The sequence below is a fragment of the Euleptes europaea genome, chromosome 14 (assembly GCF_029931775.1).
Source record: "Euleptes europaea isolate rEulEur1 chromosome 14, rEulEur1.hap1, whole genome shotgun sequence".
Taxonomy (NCBI): Eukaryota; Metazoa; Chordata; class Lepidosauria; order Squamata; family Sphaerodactylidae; genus Euleptes; species Euleptes europaea.
In genome coordinates this window covers 56,856,427-56,870,370 of record NC_079325.1, presented here as the reverse complement: position 1 = coordinate 56,870,370, position 13,944 = coordinate 56,856,427, and the positions used below count along the sequence as shown (strand labels likewise).

Sequence of the window (13,944 nt, the reverse complement as noted above, 5' to 3'; positions counted from 1 at the left end):
GCAGGCGGGCAGCTGGCGCCGGGGAAGGAGCCGAGGGGGGCCCGGGGGGTGCGTGGCGGGGTCGGCGGGCCGGGCAAGGAGCGCCCGCCCAGCCCAGCCCCGCCGCTGCCCGCTGCCCGCCGGACAATGGCCGGGCCGTCGCTGCTGCCCGGTGGGCCGTCGGGCTCCCCCTTGCCCGGGCCCTTCTGCAATCGCAGCTCGCGTCGCTGGGAGGGGGGAAGGCAGGCGGCGGCGGCGGCGGCGGGGCCGGCGGGCGGGCAGGCGGGCGGGCCGGCGGGTGGGGGGGCCAGGGGGCGGGGGGGGGGGCCGCGCACACGCGCCGCGCAGGCACGCACCAGCCCCGGAGTTGCATTGCCGGGCGAGTTTGCCACAACTCCCTTCGCCTCGGCCTGGCGCCGCCGGGTTTGCTCCTCGCTTCTGCCGGGGAGGGGGGGCCTTGCCCGACGGAGATCCCCCCCCAGGAGGGGGGGGGCAAGAAGGCGAGAGGACCCCCAGCCGGAGCAGAAAGGCTAGGGAATCTGTCAAGACCCCCCCCCCTCCTTCCCTCGGCCCCCCGCCTTCCCCGGGCTTTGAGGGTCTCCCCCCCCTCCCCATTTTCGTTGCGTGCCGCGAGCCGTGCGGGCTCCTGCCCCCTGCCCCCCCCCCCTTCCCGCCGCCGCTCTTCACCAGCGGCCTCTCGGGCATGAGTTAAGCGGCGGAGATGGACACCAAACACTTCCTGCCCCTGGGTGAGTTCGGCTTCGGCCAAAGGCCTGCTTTTCTTCTCCAGCGGAGGGGCGCGGGGTGGGGGTGGGGGTGGCGGGGGGGGGGCTTTTCAGAAATGCAAAGCGACGGTGCTGGATGGTGATAGACAGGCACAAAACTACAGGCGGGGGGGAGGGGGAGGGGGGGCCAGGAAGGAGCCAGGAGAAGCGAGCGTGGGGGGGGGGCGGGGAGGAGAGAAAAAGTGTCTTTATGGCCCGGCCGATCTTGGATCCCCGCGGGGGCGGCGCGCGGGAGGGGGCGGGGAGCGAAAGCCCCCTTTGGAGGCAGGCAGGAGGGGGGGGGGGCGCCCCCCTTTCATTGTCGCCGACTAGCCCGGCCGGGCCGAGGGGGGCGGGGGGCAGGGGGCGGCGGAGGGGTTTCCCCCCTTTTCGCATACAAATAAAAACCAGGCTTCGTCGCGCCTTTGAAGTTTGCAGATTTTGCAGTTCGGTGGGGTGGGGGTGGGGGTGGGGGGGCGTCGTGGTCGGATCCCCGGAGCGGCCCCTGTCCTGGGCTGGGGGTCCGGGCTCCGTTGCCTCTCGCCTGGGGAAGTGGGCGCGGGGCTGCAGGCGGGGGGCGGGGCGGGGGGCTCCGGGTGCGACCGGCGGGCAGCGCTGGACCCGCTCCGGCCAGCCCGGGATGGCGCAACTCCGGCGGGGACCGCGCCGTTGAGCCGGGCGGAAAGTGGAGCCCGCCGGCCAGAAACTTCCCCCGCGGGCGGGGAGTGGTGTGTCTCCCCCCCCCCGCCGCCGCCCCTCGCCCCCCCTCGCCCCCCGTCCCGAGCGGAGCGGCGCCTTGCCTGCGCGGTGGGGGTCTGAGTGGCGCGAACGGGGGGCGGCGTGGGGGCGCCTCCTGCCTGGCGGGGTCTCCCCGGGGACGCCGGTGCGGGTCCTGACGCCGCGCCCCTCCGCACCCTTGGGAAAACCCCTTCAAAGCCCCTCCCCCGGCTTTTCTTTTCTTTTTTCTTTTTCTTTTTTTGTGTTTATTATGAAAATAAAAAAAATTATATATATATATATATATATATATATATATATATATATATATATATATATATATATATATATATATATATATATATATATATATATATATATATATATATATAAAAAAGCCCCTCCCCCGGGAATGAGAGCGCGAGCCCCTGTGCAGCCCGAGGGTGGGCGCTCAGAGTCCGGGTGTGTGTGTGTGTGTGTGTGTCCCATGAGTGGGGATTCCCCAGCCTGCCCCCTGTGCTCTCCCCGTAATTGCCACCTGCGTGCGTGTGTGCGTGTGTGTGTGTTGCCAGCGTTGCAGGGTGCGTCAAGCCCCGTCTTGCCGGGCCTCCCTCCGCTCTCCGCCTGCTCGTGCCTCTTGCGGCTCTGCCTGCTGGTTCAGCAGTTGGGAGGCCCTGGTGCGGCCGCCCTCCGGTGCCCAAGTGCCCTTTGCCAGGCTCTGTTTCTAGATACACCGCAGACTGACTTCACCAACGCCTGGGAAGTGGCCAGCAGCCGGCCCGGTCGGAGGGTGGGAGTGTGCCGCAAGAGGGGGGCTCTTCCGACCCCACCTTCGCTCGGCCCTCCTCCCCCCTTAAACTGAGCCCTACTGCCCTTGTGCCACCTTTGCCAGCCCTCCCCCGTCACCTTGGGTTTCCAAACAATTTAGGAGTACTGGGTATGCCAAGCGCACTGGAGGAATAACAAGCCCGGAGGTTCCTATGGTGCTGGTGGTGGCCCGCCTCGCAGGGTGCTGGTTGGAGGGTGCTCGGCATTCCAAAGTGCTACATGGAGCCTCATTGGGGTTATTATTTTGGGCAAGGTGCATTCTGCATGTGGGGAGGCCTTGTCCAGTGCACGCACTCTGGCTGGGCCTGGCGTCTCGGGCGCAGCCTGAAAGGGGTCGGGGGCAGCAGCTGGGTTCCAGTTCTCTTTGCACCTCAACCCTGGGGATGCCCGCCTGCCAACCTCCTGCTTTCCTGGGGAAGAAAGTACCTGCCCGAGGTGCCAAAAGGATCCAGCTGACTCCTGCCTTGTGCTGTGCAAACCTTAGCCTAGACTAAGCTTCTTCCCCACCCCCTTTGTGTGACAGAACTGGGGAGCACTCATTGGTGACAGCAAAGGTCATCCCCCTGCCCTGTATGGTGCAAAGGTTCCCCCCCCCCCGCCACCGCCACTCTTGCAAGGGTCAGCAATATGTGGGGGGTGCAGATTTGGCTTCCCCTGTGGGCCCACCTCCAAGCACCATGGTAGTTCACCCCGCCCGTCAGACAGTGGGCGTGGCAACCATATATTGAATGCATTTATTTACCGCCTTTTTCTCAACACATCCTGAGCAGCTGACAATTTTACCATTTACGAGACAACCAGAAACAGCAAAGTGTAGCTGTCTTTTGGGAATGGCTTCCACCTTTGCCTTCCCCACAGGGCTGGAAGCTGCCTCTGTGAAGCTGGGGGTGGGGGGAAGGGGCTGCCTCCCCTCAGGCTTCTGCTTATAGAGCAGCAGGAAAAGACCTCCTGGTCTGCTGTGGTGGGGGGCAGACAGTGAGCGCCCACCCCGCCCCTTCACCAGCAGGGCTGCACCCTGGATTCTGGTTCTTGGCTGTGCTGGCGTGTTTCAGACTGTTAGGAGACAGGGGGTGTAATGGCCCCAACCGGCACTTGGGTAGAGATTATATCTCACATAAATACTAGGTGACATTAAATTCTTAAATATGGAAACAGGTATTGGGGTGGGAGAATTAAGGAATAAAATACAATCCTAATAGCCAGAAGGCCTCCAACTGAAAATCATCACCCTGAGATCCCTTTTGGGCACCCCACCCCACCCCTTCGGCTGCTTCTCACTGGGCGTGAGCACAAAGCCAACTAGGAGCTCATAGTTCTTAAAAGCAGCAGCATTGAATCCTAAACAGGTTTGAAAGAAGCCCTGATCCTCATGGATCTGGCTGCAGTGGAGATCCCCAAAGTGTTGGCATGTCGACAATGTGTGACTCCCTTGAGTGTGTGTGTGTGTGTGCGCGCGCGGGAGGAATAGCTCCGGATAATGAATGAACAGTTCTTCACAGTGACACCATATTTTCCTGATGCTCAGTTTTTCTGAAAATGGGCAGGGGGCGGGATTTACTGTGAAGCCCCACCTAGATCTAGGTCCTGACCACAGGTTAAGGATGTTAGTGACATCCCAGGTAACTTATTGTGGCTAGAGACTAGAGCGAGAGATTGGAAAACAGAACACACATTTCTGTGTTTAGCTTCAAAGAGAGTAAGTGGGAAGGTTCTGCTGGCCATCCTGTGGACTGTCTCTAGCCATTGGCTCACCTTCTGTGACATCATGGAGGAATCCTACATATTGCAACTAATCCAGAATGAGCTGTCAACACAAAGAATGAAGGGATGGAAGGGTTAAGTCCCTAACCATCATGAGGAGCAGTAAATAGGAAGGGTTCTGCTCCAAAATGCTCTGGGGTGTTTAGTTTTGTTTTGTAGGTATCTTGTGGACAGTTTCTTGTGTTACAGCAAAACAGAGGGTGGATGTGATTTCCGTTTTGCTGACTGTTGGCCCAAAATGAAACAGGAGTCCAGGGGTACCATAAAGACCAGCACAATTTATTTCAGCATGCATAAGGATTCTCCCCGAATCCTTGGGGAGGTGTGGAGGGGTGAGGGCGGAGAGGAGAACAAGAGGGACTTGTTCTCTGGCCCTTCCACATTTGGTGCGGGGCTGGAGCATTTGTAGATGGAAATATTTTGCTTGAGAGGTCTGGGTGAGCACAGCAACTGTAGTCCAACAATTGATGAGTGGGGTCAAGGGGAGGGAAGTTGTGCTGGGGGGGTGGTTAGCAAATTAAAAATTTAGCCCCTAGGAGGATTCAGCCAGGATACTACCTGGCAGCCCTTGGTGGAGCCTGGCAGAATCTGGAGGCTGGCTCTTTTCTAACTGGGTCCTTGAAACAACATGGTTTCGAAGCCCTGAAATGCCAGGCCTATAACTCTGCTCGGAGGGTCAGATAGGAAGGTGGGGGGAGGGGTCTTGGGGGCCTGATCAGCAAAACCTTCCTGAGACAGGCGTAAGCAGTTAGCAGCTGGCTAGGACCCTGGTGTGATTTGTGGCCAGGAAGGAGACCTTATCTGACCATCCCTGTCTTGAACAGAGCTCTTTCTCGTTTTGTACAGAGCGTATTGCTTTTCACCGTGAAAAGGGGAAATAGGGGAGAGGGCTGTTTTTGTCCGCAACACATAAGGTAATCAATAATAAACAAGGATATGAAATATAAAAACAAATGTCTAATAAAAGTAATGATAAAAAAGTAAAAACACACACAGTCATTACTATTAAAATCTTAAAACCTAATCTAACTGAAGAGATGGTGCCCTAGCTATGATTCCCTCCCATATACAATTTAAAACTAACATTACATTACAAAACCATGAGGATCAATTCCCCCCATATATATCATTAAAATAATTTTAACAAGAGTTAAAAAACAGAATTAGAATACATGCAAAACCTTGGTTAGGAAGGCGGGATCATTGAGGGAATGCCAAATGAAGCAAAAAAGTCTTTACCTGGTTGGAAGTAGGACCTTTTGGGGCCCTTTCACACAGTTGACACCTGATGCACATTTGGTAGGAGCTGCAGCCAATTCCAGCTTCCTGACAAGCGCATCAGTATGATATGCTTTATTGCATTTACACCATGTTTTTAGGAGGGCTAGAAACTTGCAGTAGGTGGCGTTCGAGGGATTCTCGCCTGCTATGAGCTGTAGCAAAAGTTCTTCCCAAGAAAGAAGAAGAGTTGGTTTTCATATGCCGACTTTCTCTACCACTTAAGGCAAAATCAAACTGGCTTACAGTCACCTTCCTCTCCCCACAACAGACATCCTGTGAGGCAGGTGGGGTTGAGAGAGTTCGGAGAGAATGGTGACTAGCCCAGCTAGCTTCATGTGGAGGAGTGGGGAAACCAGCCTGGTTCACCAGATTAGCCTCTGCTGCTCATGTGGAGGAGCGGGGAATCAAACCCAGTTCTCCAGATCAGAGTCCACCACTCCAAACCACCGCTCTTAACCACTACACCAGGCCGGCTGGCCTTTGGCCTTATTATGTGGCCAGCAATCTTTGACTGAGAGAGTCCCAAAGTGTTGGTTAGCCCTTGCAGATGTGGCTCTTGGTGTTGTGCGCCTGTGCAAAGAGGAAGAATAAGAAACAAAGTCAAGGCAGAATCAACACATCTTTGCAGTGATGAAGCCCTTGGCTGTTCTACTGCCAAGCTGTGAATATGTGGAGGAGAGAGATGAAATTTGGCTTTTTTTCTTTTTTTGCAAAACTTTCCCTCAAAGAGTGTTTGGGGGACGAGGGCCTGTGGGTTGGGACCTCTCTCAGCGCCCTTCCCAAGGGGAGAAACCAGCTGGTGGCACCACGCAAAGGCCTGTGTTTGCAAAAGCTCCCAGTCACATGACGTTCTTGGCCAATGAGGATAAATAGCCAGTTGTCGCTTCCTGGCTGGGGGGGACACAGAAGGCGGGGGGGAGGGGCACCAAGCTAGGAGCCCCCCCCCCAGCCTTTGCGAATGGTTGTAATGGAAATTCATACATTTCCCTCTTTGATTGTGTTGCTGAGTCAGTAGCTGATTGTGGTTCTTGCCTTGGTGGTACTGGGCTGTGGCTTTTATATGGTTTTGCTTTTGTTTAGAAGTCTAAAATGTTTAAAACACAAGGGAAAAAACCCTTACCATTAAAATCCATGGTTTTGTAATGTTCCAGAGAAGGCTCACAATTCCTTGAAAGTTTATCAGGGATTCTTGGGTAATGACAGAGAAGCTTCCTTCCCTACCAGCTATGAGGAGTGTTGGGGTATGTTCACAGGGACCCCACCAGGGCAGAACCTGGCAGAAACTGTGTGCTTGTGGGCACCCTAGAAATGCCCCAAACCCTCAGCCAGACACAGTGGATTGCTTGGCAGGCTGGTCACCACAGAAGATGGGGGCACTTGTTTATTTATTTACTTACTTCATTTACACCCCGCCTTTCTCCCCAATGGGGACCCAAAGCAGCTTACATCGTTCTCCTCTCCTCTGTTTTATTATCACAACAACCCTGCAAGGTAGGTTAGGCCGAGAGCATGTGACTGGCTCAGGGTCACCCAGCAAGCTTCTGTGGCAGAGTGAAGATTCGAACCTGCTTCTCCTAGATCCTAGTCCAACACTCTTAACCACTACACCACGCTGCCTCTCAGCAAACTCTCTTGCAAGATTGTGATGTCACTTGTCCTAGAGTTTAAAGTACCACCAGTCTTATTCTAATTCTTATGCTTATTCTTATTTGGACAGCCCATTCCTAAAGGTGGGGGCAGTTAGGCAGTGGCCAGGAGTAGCGCAGCCTCCACAGAGGCTTCCCGGCCACTGAAAAGAAATTTAAAACATTTTAAAAATAAAAAACTAGAAAATGTCTCCATTGACTGCAGTGAAGCTGTGCCACCAAAAAAGGTGGCGTAATAATGCAGCAGCACAAGGGCACATTCTTGGGGTGAAAGGGGGTTAGGCAGCTAAAGGCAGCTCCGTCCCCAGGAATGCCCCCCACCGGCATGGGCTTTCCCTTCCAGGAATTTCTTGCCGGCGTGACTGGTGGTGGCGGTGGCTGGTGCAGTTCCATGGCTCCCCAACATTGGCGTGTTTGCCCTCAGGATGGCATAAGTGCCCCCTATCCCAGGTTAAAGGGGCACTTACACCAGCGCAGGGTCACGCTGGCTCCTAAGGAGCTTCGTCCCCCCTTCAGGATTGCAGCCTTATTCTTATTCTTACTGCAACAGACTAACACAGCTGCCCCTTTGAAGGATAGCTCCAGTGCTGGGATGGAGTTCAAAAGCCGTGGGGGTCAGTCATCCCTTCCCTTCTTGGAGGTCATTGGCCAGAGAGAGTTTAGAGGAGATTTGGCACCGAATCTGAACAACTTGGATGCAAAATGAAACTTTAAACACCCTGCCTTTTCCTCCCAGGCCAGCTGACCTTGGACCAGAGACATCTCTCTTCTTTATACTCACTGTATAAAGTTGGGAATTCCCCACTTGCTTCTAGATATCTTTGTGTAATTGAAAATGTTGGAAGTCAGTCAGTCCATCCATCCATCCATCCATCCATCCATCCATCCATCCATCCATCCATCCATCCATCCATTTGCCTTTCAGCAAAAAAATACTTCCAACATATCTTTCAATAAAACTAGAAGCTGACTTTCTAAACATGCTTACAGAGTTAAAAGGAAGGATTTTAACCAGCTTCTTGAAAGCAGAATGGGAGGTGCCAGACCTACCCAAACCAAATTTTGTTTTTTAGGTTGTTAATGTATTTTATTTTTTGTGTTTTATCTATGCTGTAAGCTGCTATAAAGAAGAAAGGCAGCTAATAAATGTTTTCAATAAATAAACAAATGAACGAATCAATCAGTATTGGAAGAGAGAATCCCAGTGCTGGGGCCCTGTCAGATGTGGGGCCCTGTCAAATGTAGCCACCTGTCAGCCCTTGGCCCACAGAACCAGAAATCACCACAAAGTCATATAGAGTCCAAACAGATGGCTTTTACTGGTCAAATAGGCATACAGTGCAAACGAATAAAATGACAGCTATGAGAGGCTCACTAGCTGGGAGATATTATAAGGCAGGAAAGGCGGGAGATTACACGCACAGGCTGAATACAGTTTCCGAGGAGCTGAGTTCCCAGGCCTAGGTATGCGACCTTGGGGGGCAGACAATACAGCGCAGAGACAGAGGCAATAACGAAACCGAGATAGCAGCCTGACATTACCCCGTGACCTTCTGGTATTTGTACATATGGAGTGGCACTTCTCAAGGTGATCTGGAACAGATGGATTTTTCTGAGATCTTGCATTCAGGTTGTAATCTATACTAAGACTTTGGGTCACAATAGGATAAAATCCAAATTAATTAAAACTGTTGAAATGGATCTGAGTTTTTGTTGATTGTATTGGTTCTGCGCCTGCTGTCTATAAATGGTTAAAGTGCAGATTCTGAAGTACTCTGGGCAGGCCTGCCTACAATCACCAACTCTGAATTGGGAAATTCCTGGAGATTTCAGGGTGGAGTCTGAGGAGGGGAGGGTTGGGGAGGGGAGGGACCTCAGTGGGGTATAATGCCATGAAGTCCCCCCTCCAAAGGAGCCATTTCCTCCAGGAGAACTGGAAATAAATTGTAATTCTGGGGGATCTCCAGCCCACCCTGGAGGTTGGCAACCCTGTGCTGGTGTTCTGTGCAGCTCCTAGCACGCTCTGACATCTCATGCAGTAGTAGCCCTTTGCGCATGCTGTAACCCTCATCTTCCTTGGCCTACTTGGTGGTGTGTTGGGGCGCACTTGAGTGACTTGAATGAATGGCGAATGTGCTGTGAGAAATAACGCCGCATTCCTAGGAGGCCAAAGCCCTGGCCCTCAGGGCAGGCAGCCTGCTTTGCCTCTGCGCAGTTCACTAGCCGGGACTTCCAGATGGAGGTGGTAATGGAATTGTCTCCTGAAGCCCAAATTGCCGCTCCTCAGAGAAGGCTGGCTGATCCGGGCGTGCTTTGTGGTTGGAAGGACACAAACCCTGTTAGGGGCACCTTCTGGGTCCGAGTGTCAGCAGCGTCAGCAACGTTTAGTACTTGGATGGGAAAGTCCAAGGAAGCCCAGGGATGCTATTCAGAGGCAGGCAATTGCATACCACCTCTATTCATCTCTTGCCTTGAAACCCCTACCAGGTTGCCATAAGTTGGATGTATTTGCTTGTTTGCTGGGCTTTCAGACATGCAAAGAGGAACAGACAACACCAAGTTTGCCCCTCCCCCGTCGCCGCCCAGGTTTCCTTTCTGTCCTTGGCTTGGATGTTTTGAATTTGGGCCTTCCAGCCGTGACCCTTCTGTCTTGTGTTTGAATGGCCCTCAGGTTACCGGGGCAGCCCTGATCTTTGGGGCCAGTAAAGTGGTAATGGGTTTCCTATCTGTTTGCTGCTTTTTATGACTCGCCCTTCCCCCTCATGGTGCCTTTTGGGCAGATGGGGCGGGGATGTGAAGGAATCTCAGGAACAAAAAGCCAGGCGATTGCTAGGCCTCTGCTTACTCTCACCCGGGAGAGGGGACTTGTGTTGGGGTATAAAACATAGAGAAAACGGGAAGAAACCTCTCTGAGTTCAAAGCGAGACAGTCAGCCTTGCAAAATCCTGTAATGTTCCTAGTCCACACAGTTCTTGAATTGCCTCCCTTCCCGTTTATATCCACATTGGTCCTTGGTCAGGAGCCAACAAAACCCAAACTTGTGAAGGTGGCAAAAGGAAGCAGCTGCCAGTTTGTTCTCAGATGCTCTCTCAAGAAGATGCTGAGTGTGGAGGAGCACTGATGTGTCTCTGAAACTCACTCTGGAACCTCAGAGCAGTTGCTTCCTCTCTCTTCCAATCTCATCTCCCTTAAACAGGAGTGCTTCCTTTCTCCTGTTATATGCCAGTGGTCTTTTATGCATGGCTGTTTTGCTCGCCGTCACCCCTCTGATAACTTCGGGTCTTTGTGCTGATTATGCATGCCGCTTCTGACCGTCAGAGGTCGCCTTGCTCTTCCCCTGTGTTTCCCCACATTTTGCCCGCGTTTTCAAATTCAGGATAAAACAGGTCCCTCAAAATGCAGGCAAAACGTGGGGAAAGGAAGGGGGAGAGAGAGGTTACCCCGGACAGTTGGAAGCAGCAGGCATAACCAACACAAAGACCCAAAGTCTTCGGAGGGGTGATGACGAGCGAAACAGCCATGCATAAAAGACCAGTGTTATAGTTGTGACAAATGGCAACCAGGAATCAAATGTAAAAAGAAGTGCCCCTCTCCCTCAGCCTCAAGACCCTTCCCCACTGGCCACCACAATGAATTGCTGCCTTGGGCAGAGCAAGGGGCCCAGCGGCATTTTGAGTTGATTCTATGGCCTTAGGCAGATCATGAGAGGGAGGCCATCTTGGCCATCTTCTGGGCATGGAGTAGGGGTCCCTGGGTGTGTGTGTGGGGGAGGTAGTTGTGAATTTCCTGCATTGTGCAGGGAGTTGGACTAGATGGCCCTGGTGGTCCCTTCCAACTCAATGATTCTGTGAGTTGCAGTTGGGTAGCCAAAGGTGCTGAGAGGTTTGGGGAGACCTTCTGTAAAGAAATATGTGTTGGGAGTGGGGGAAGCATTTGTCCTGGCCCTTCTGCTGTGTGACCCTGGCATGTGCGTCTCTCTGCCTTAGAGCTGAGCAGCATGCTCAGGGAACGGCCTGGTGCGGCTCTCGCTAGACTCTGCCTCTTTCCCCTGCAGACTGGAGAAATGTACCATCTAGTCTAGCAAGAGCTGTACTGTTAGACTCTGCTGCTGGTGTAGCTTGACTTGCTTTCTCGATCACCTGGGGAAGGGAGTGTGCTTGGTAGTCTACGAGAAGCACTTCTGCTTCTCCCTTTTCTCCTGGAACAATGGGCAGGCACCTTCTGCGTGACGGCCGGCCGGCCCAGGGAGCAATGCCTCCCATCCTCAGTCCTAGTCAGGGATGCAGTGGTTGGTGTTTCTGCTATTCTGGTCAGTAGTCGCGGGGCTCCTTCAGGGTCACTCCTTGCTGCTTCAGGGGCCAGTGAAGCACAGCACCTTCTCAGCGAGGGCACAGAGGGACTGGAATATGTCCTGTGTGGTGGCTGAGTGATTCAAGGCACATGGTAGACCCTCGTGTGGCAGTCCGGGATGCTCAGGGGCATCCTTGGGGAAGTGTTGGGCTTGATGGGCCTTGTATCTGAGGGGGCAGAGGGTTGGGTGAAAGGCCTGAATTAAACCACAATATTAGCCCAAGCAGGAGTAATGACACCATGGAGATTGGCCAGTGTTGCATCCTAGACCATGACAGTGACATTCTTAGGCCTTCCTGCACATTGTTGCAGTCAGTTCAATCTGCAAGACATGCTGGGGGTCGGGCCGGGATATATATATATATATATGATGACTTCTAAGCATAAACCGGAAGCATGCTTTCAATTAACCAAAGCTGGGAAGCTGCATTGTGCGCATCACCACATTCTGCATTCGCATGCAATGGTGAGCTTGGCGTGCAGAAGTCCAGGAGCAGGAGAAGCCCAGGGGCTCTCTGCTTAAAAATCATGCCTGACTTAAGGAACCATTTGACTTGCAAAACGTAGCCCGTTTTTGGCTGGTGAGCCATGCTGCCAGGTGACTAGCCAGTCTGAACTGGTCAAATGTGTATCTCTCTGGTCACAAATGTGCCATGGAAGCTCTCCCCTGTTCGGTGACTTTAGCTGTTTCTTTCAGGAGTTGATTAAATTAGATGTTTAAAATGACTCTGCTGGATGAAAGGGAGAGAAAGTTATTTAAAAATAGCCGCAGTGTGGGCTCTCCTGGCAGGCCTTGCACTGGGCTTTTTCTCTGCTGCGTGTGGCTGTCTGCTTTTGGGCTTGGCTCATAGACGGTCAAATTGTCCCCTAGAGTTACAAAGCAATTGCCTAGCTCTGCAGCAGAGTGAGCATGAAATGGAGCAGAAAGGAGCCGAATAAGATTGGGGGAAGCAGAGGCAGGAGGACACAGTGACATCTCATCTTTCTCCTGCTGCTCTGGAGGAACTTTTGAATCACGGCCAGCATTTCCTTTGTCTTGTGTGGATTTTATTTTTTCATGAAAACATAAATGTGCCATGTGGTTGAGGAAGCTTTCCTGATGGACAACGTTGCTTCTCCTGCCTTACCTGACTTATTCTCCTGGGTTGTGCCACCACAAGGATTCTCTCTCTCTGTGTGTGCCCAGTTCAACATGTGGGTGCTCACCTGAGCAAGGTGTTTCTCTCCTGTAGCTCTGATCTTGGGGAGGGCATGGCAGGGGCACATTGATTTAGGCTGCAGCTGGGGAGCGTGGAGGGCTCTTTTATCTGATACCTGCAGATCCACACCTGGAGACATGGCTGCTTTTTGTTTTCCCTGCCAGTTTCCCTGCTTCCCAAGTGAGAGAGTGGATGCTGCAATGGGTATGTATTTCGTTGGGAAAGATCAAATGGGCATATGACGTTTCTCCTGATAGATATGACTCTGAAATCTGCTACCGCAAAATGTAATCCCCTTAAAAAGGGAGAATTAGACAAAATAATGGAAGAGATTTCTGTTACTGGCTTCCAGCTTTGGTAGCCTAATAGAACCTACAAGTTCAGATGCAGTCTAGCTCAATATCAGATGCTGGTGAGAAAGGTCAGGGAGAGTGTTGACTTCATGCCCTTCTTGATAGAATATAGTTATTGGCCTAGTTGAGTGTTTTTACAGTGCAGCCCTTCCAACTCTACTCCAATGGTACGTGGAACATTTGAAGCTGCCTTGTGCTGAGCCTGAACCTTGTTCTGTCTGGCCCAGGGTTGTCATTTTCTCCTCTTCAAGGCCTCAAGCCAGAAAGGACTTCCCTTGCTACTAGGGGTGTCAGGAATTGAACTTGGGCCCTTACTGCCTGCCGAATAAGCCATACCCAAGATCCTTTTTGCGTATGAATGAAGTTTTTCCCTTAAAACGACAGCCAGGAGCAAAATGTGAAGTTAATTTGTTGTATATGGGGAGTTACCCCTCAGCTGGAGCATCCAAGGAGTTTCTTTGGAAGATAAAAGAGTCACATTTGGGGTGGGTTGTTCCTCTGACCCTGATTGCCTTTGTTTTTTTTCCCACCACTACCAAAGGGTATGGGACTTCCCCAAGGCAGAGATGGAGTTGAGGGGGAAGCGAGGAATATGAAGCCATCCTCTGCAGATTCTTTTTTCATAGTTGCTTGTTTGAATCTGGTACTTGGGCAGGGGGCCAAGACAAAGATTCCCCCCTCCCATTATGAATTTTGAATCAAGGCTGCATACAGATAGTTTAAAAAGAAATACGTTACTTGGTCATGAGCCTTCAGAATTTTAGTCTCTTCTAAGCAATCATTAGGATGAGCACCTTGTTATGGGGGAACAAAATCCGAAGTTTTTGACTTTCGGCAAGAAACTGAAGTGTGTCCTTGTGGTCATGTTTTTTGCCTGCCTCCCAAAGAATCCTGTTAATCTTGAAGCATTATAGCTCGCAATTCGCTGGCTGGTGAGAGTGGCTACCAAGCCTGCTGCTTCTTGTTTGCAGACAAATGGAAGCCGTCCGCCAAGACTGTTTCCAAAGAAGGAGCCAGTTTGCGAATGAGCCGACAACTTGTTAGACCTGGTTATTAAATGGGGATT

General features: G+C 52.4%; 1 protein-coding gene across 2 annotated transcripts in view; it reads left to right on the top strand.

Annotated features, from left to right (window-relative positions):
* The first annotated feature begins 672 nt into the window (after positions 1–672).
* Positions 673–13,944, top strand: part of RXRA (retinoid X receptor alpha) — a 179,223-nt gene continuing 165,951 nt past the window's right edge. For both annotated transcript variants that reach the window (XM_056860276.1, XM_056860275.1), the window contains exon 1: positions 673–728. In XM_056860276.1, the coding sequence (XP_056716254.1) occupies positions 701–728 (28 nt within the window). In that variant the 5' untranslated portion in view covers positions 673–700. The remainder of the gene's footprint in view (positions 729–13,944) is intronic.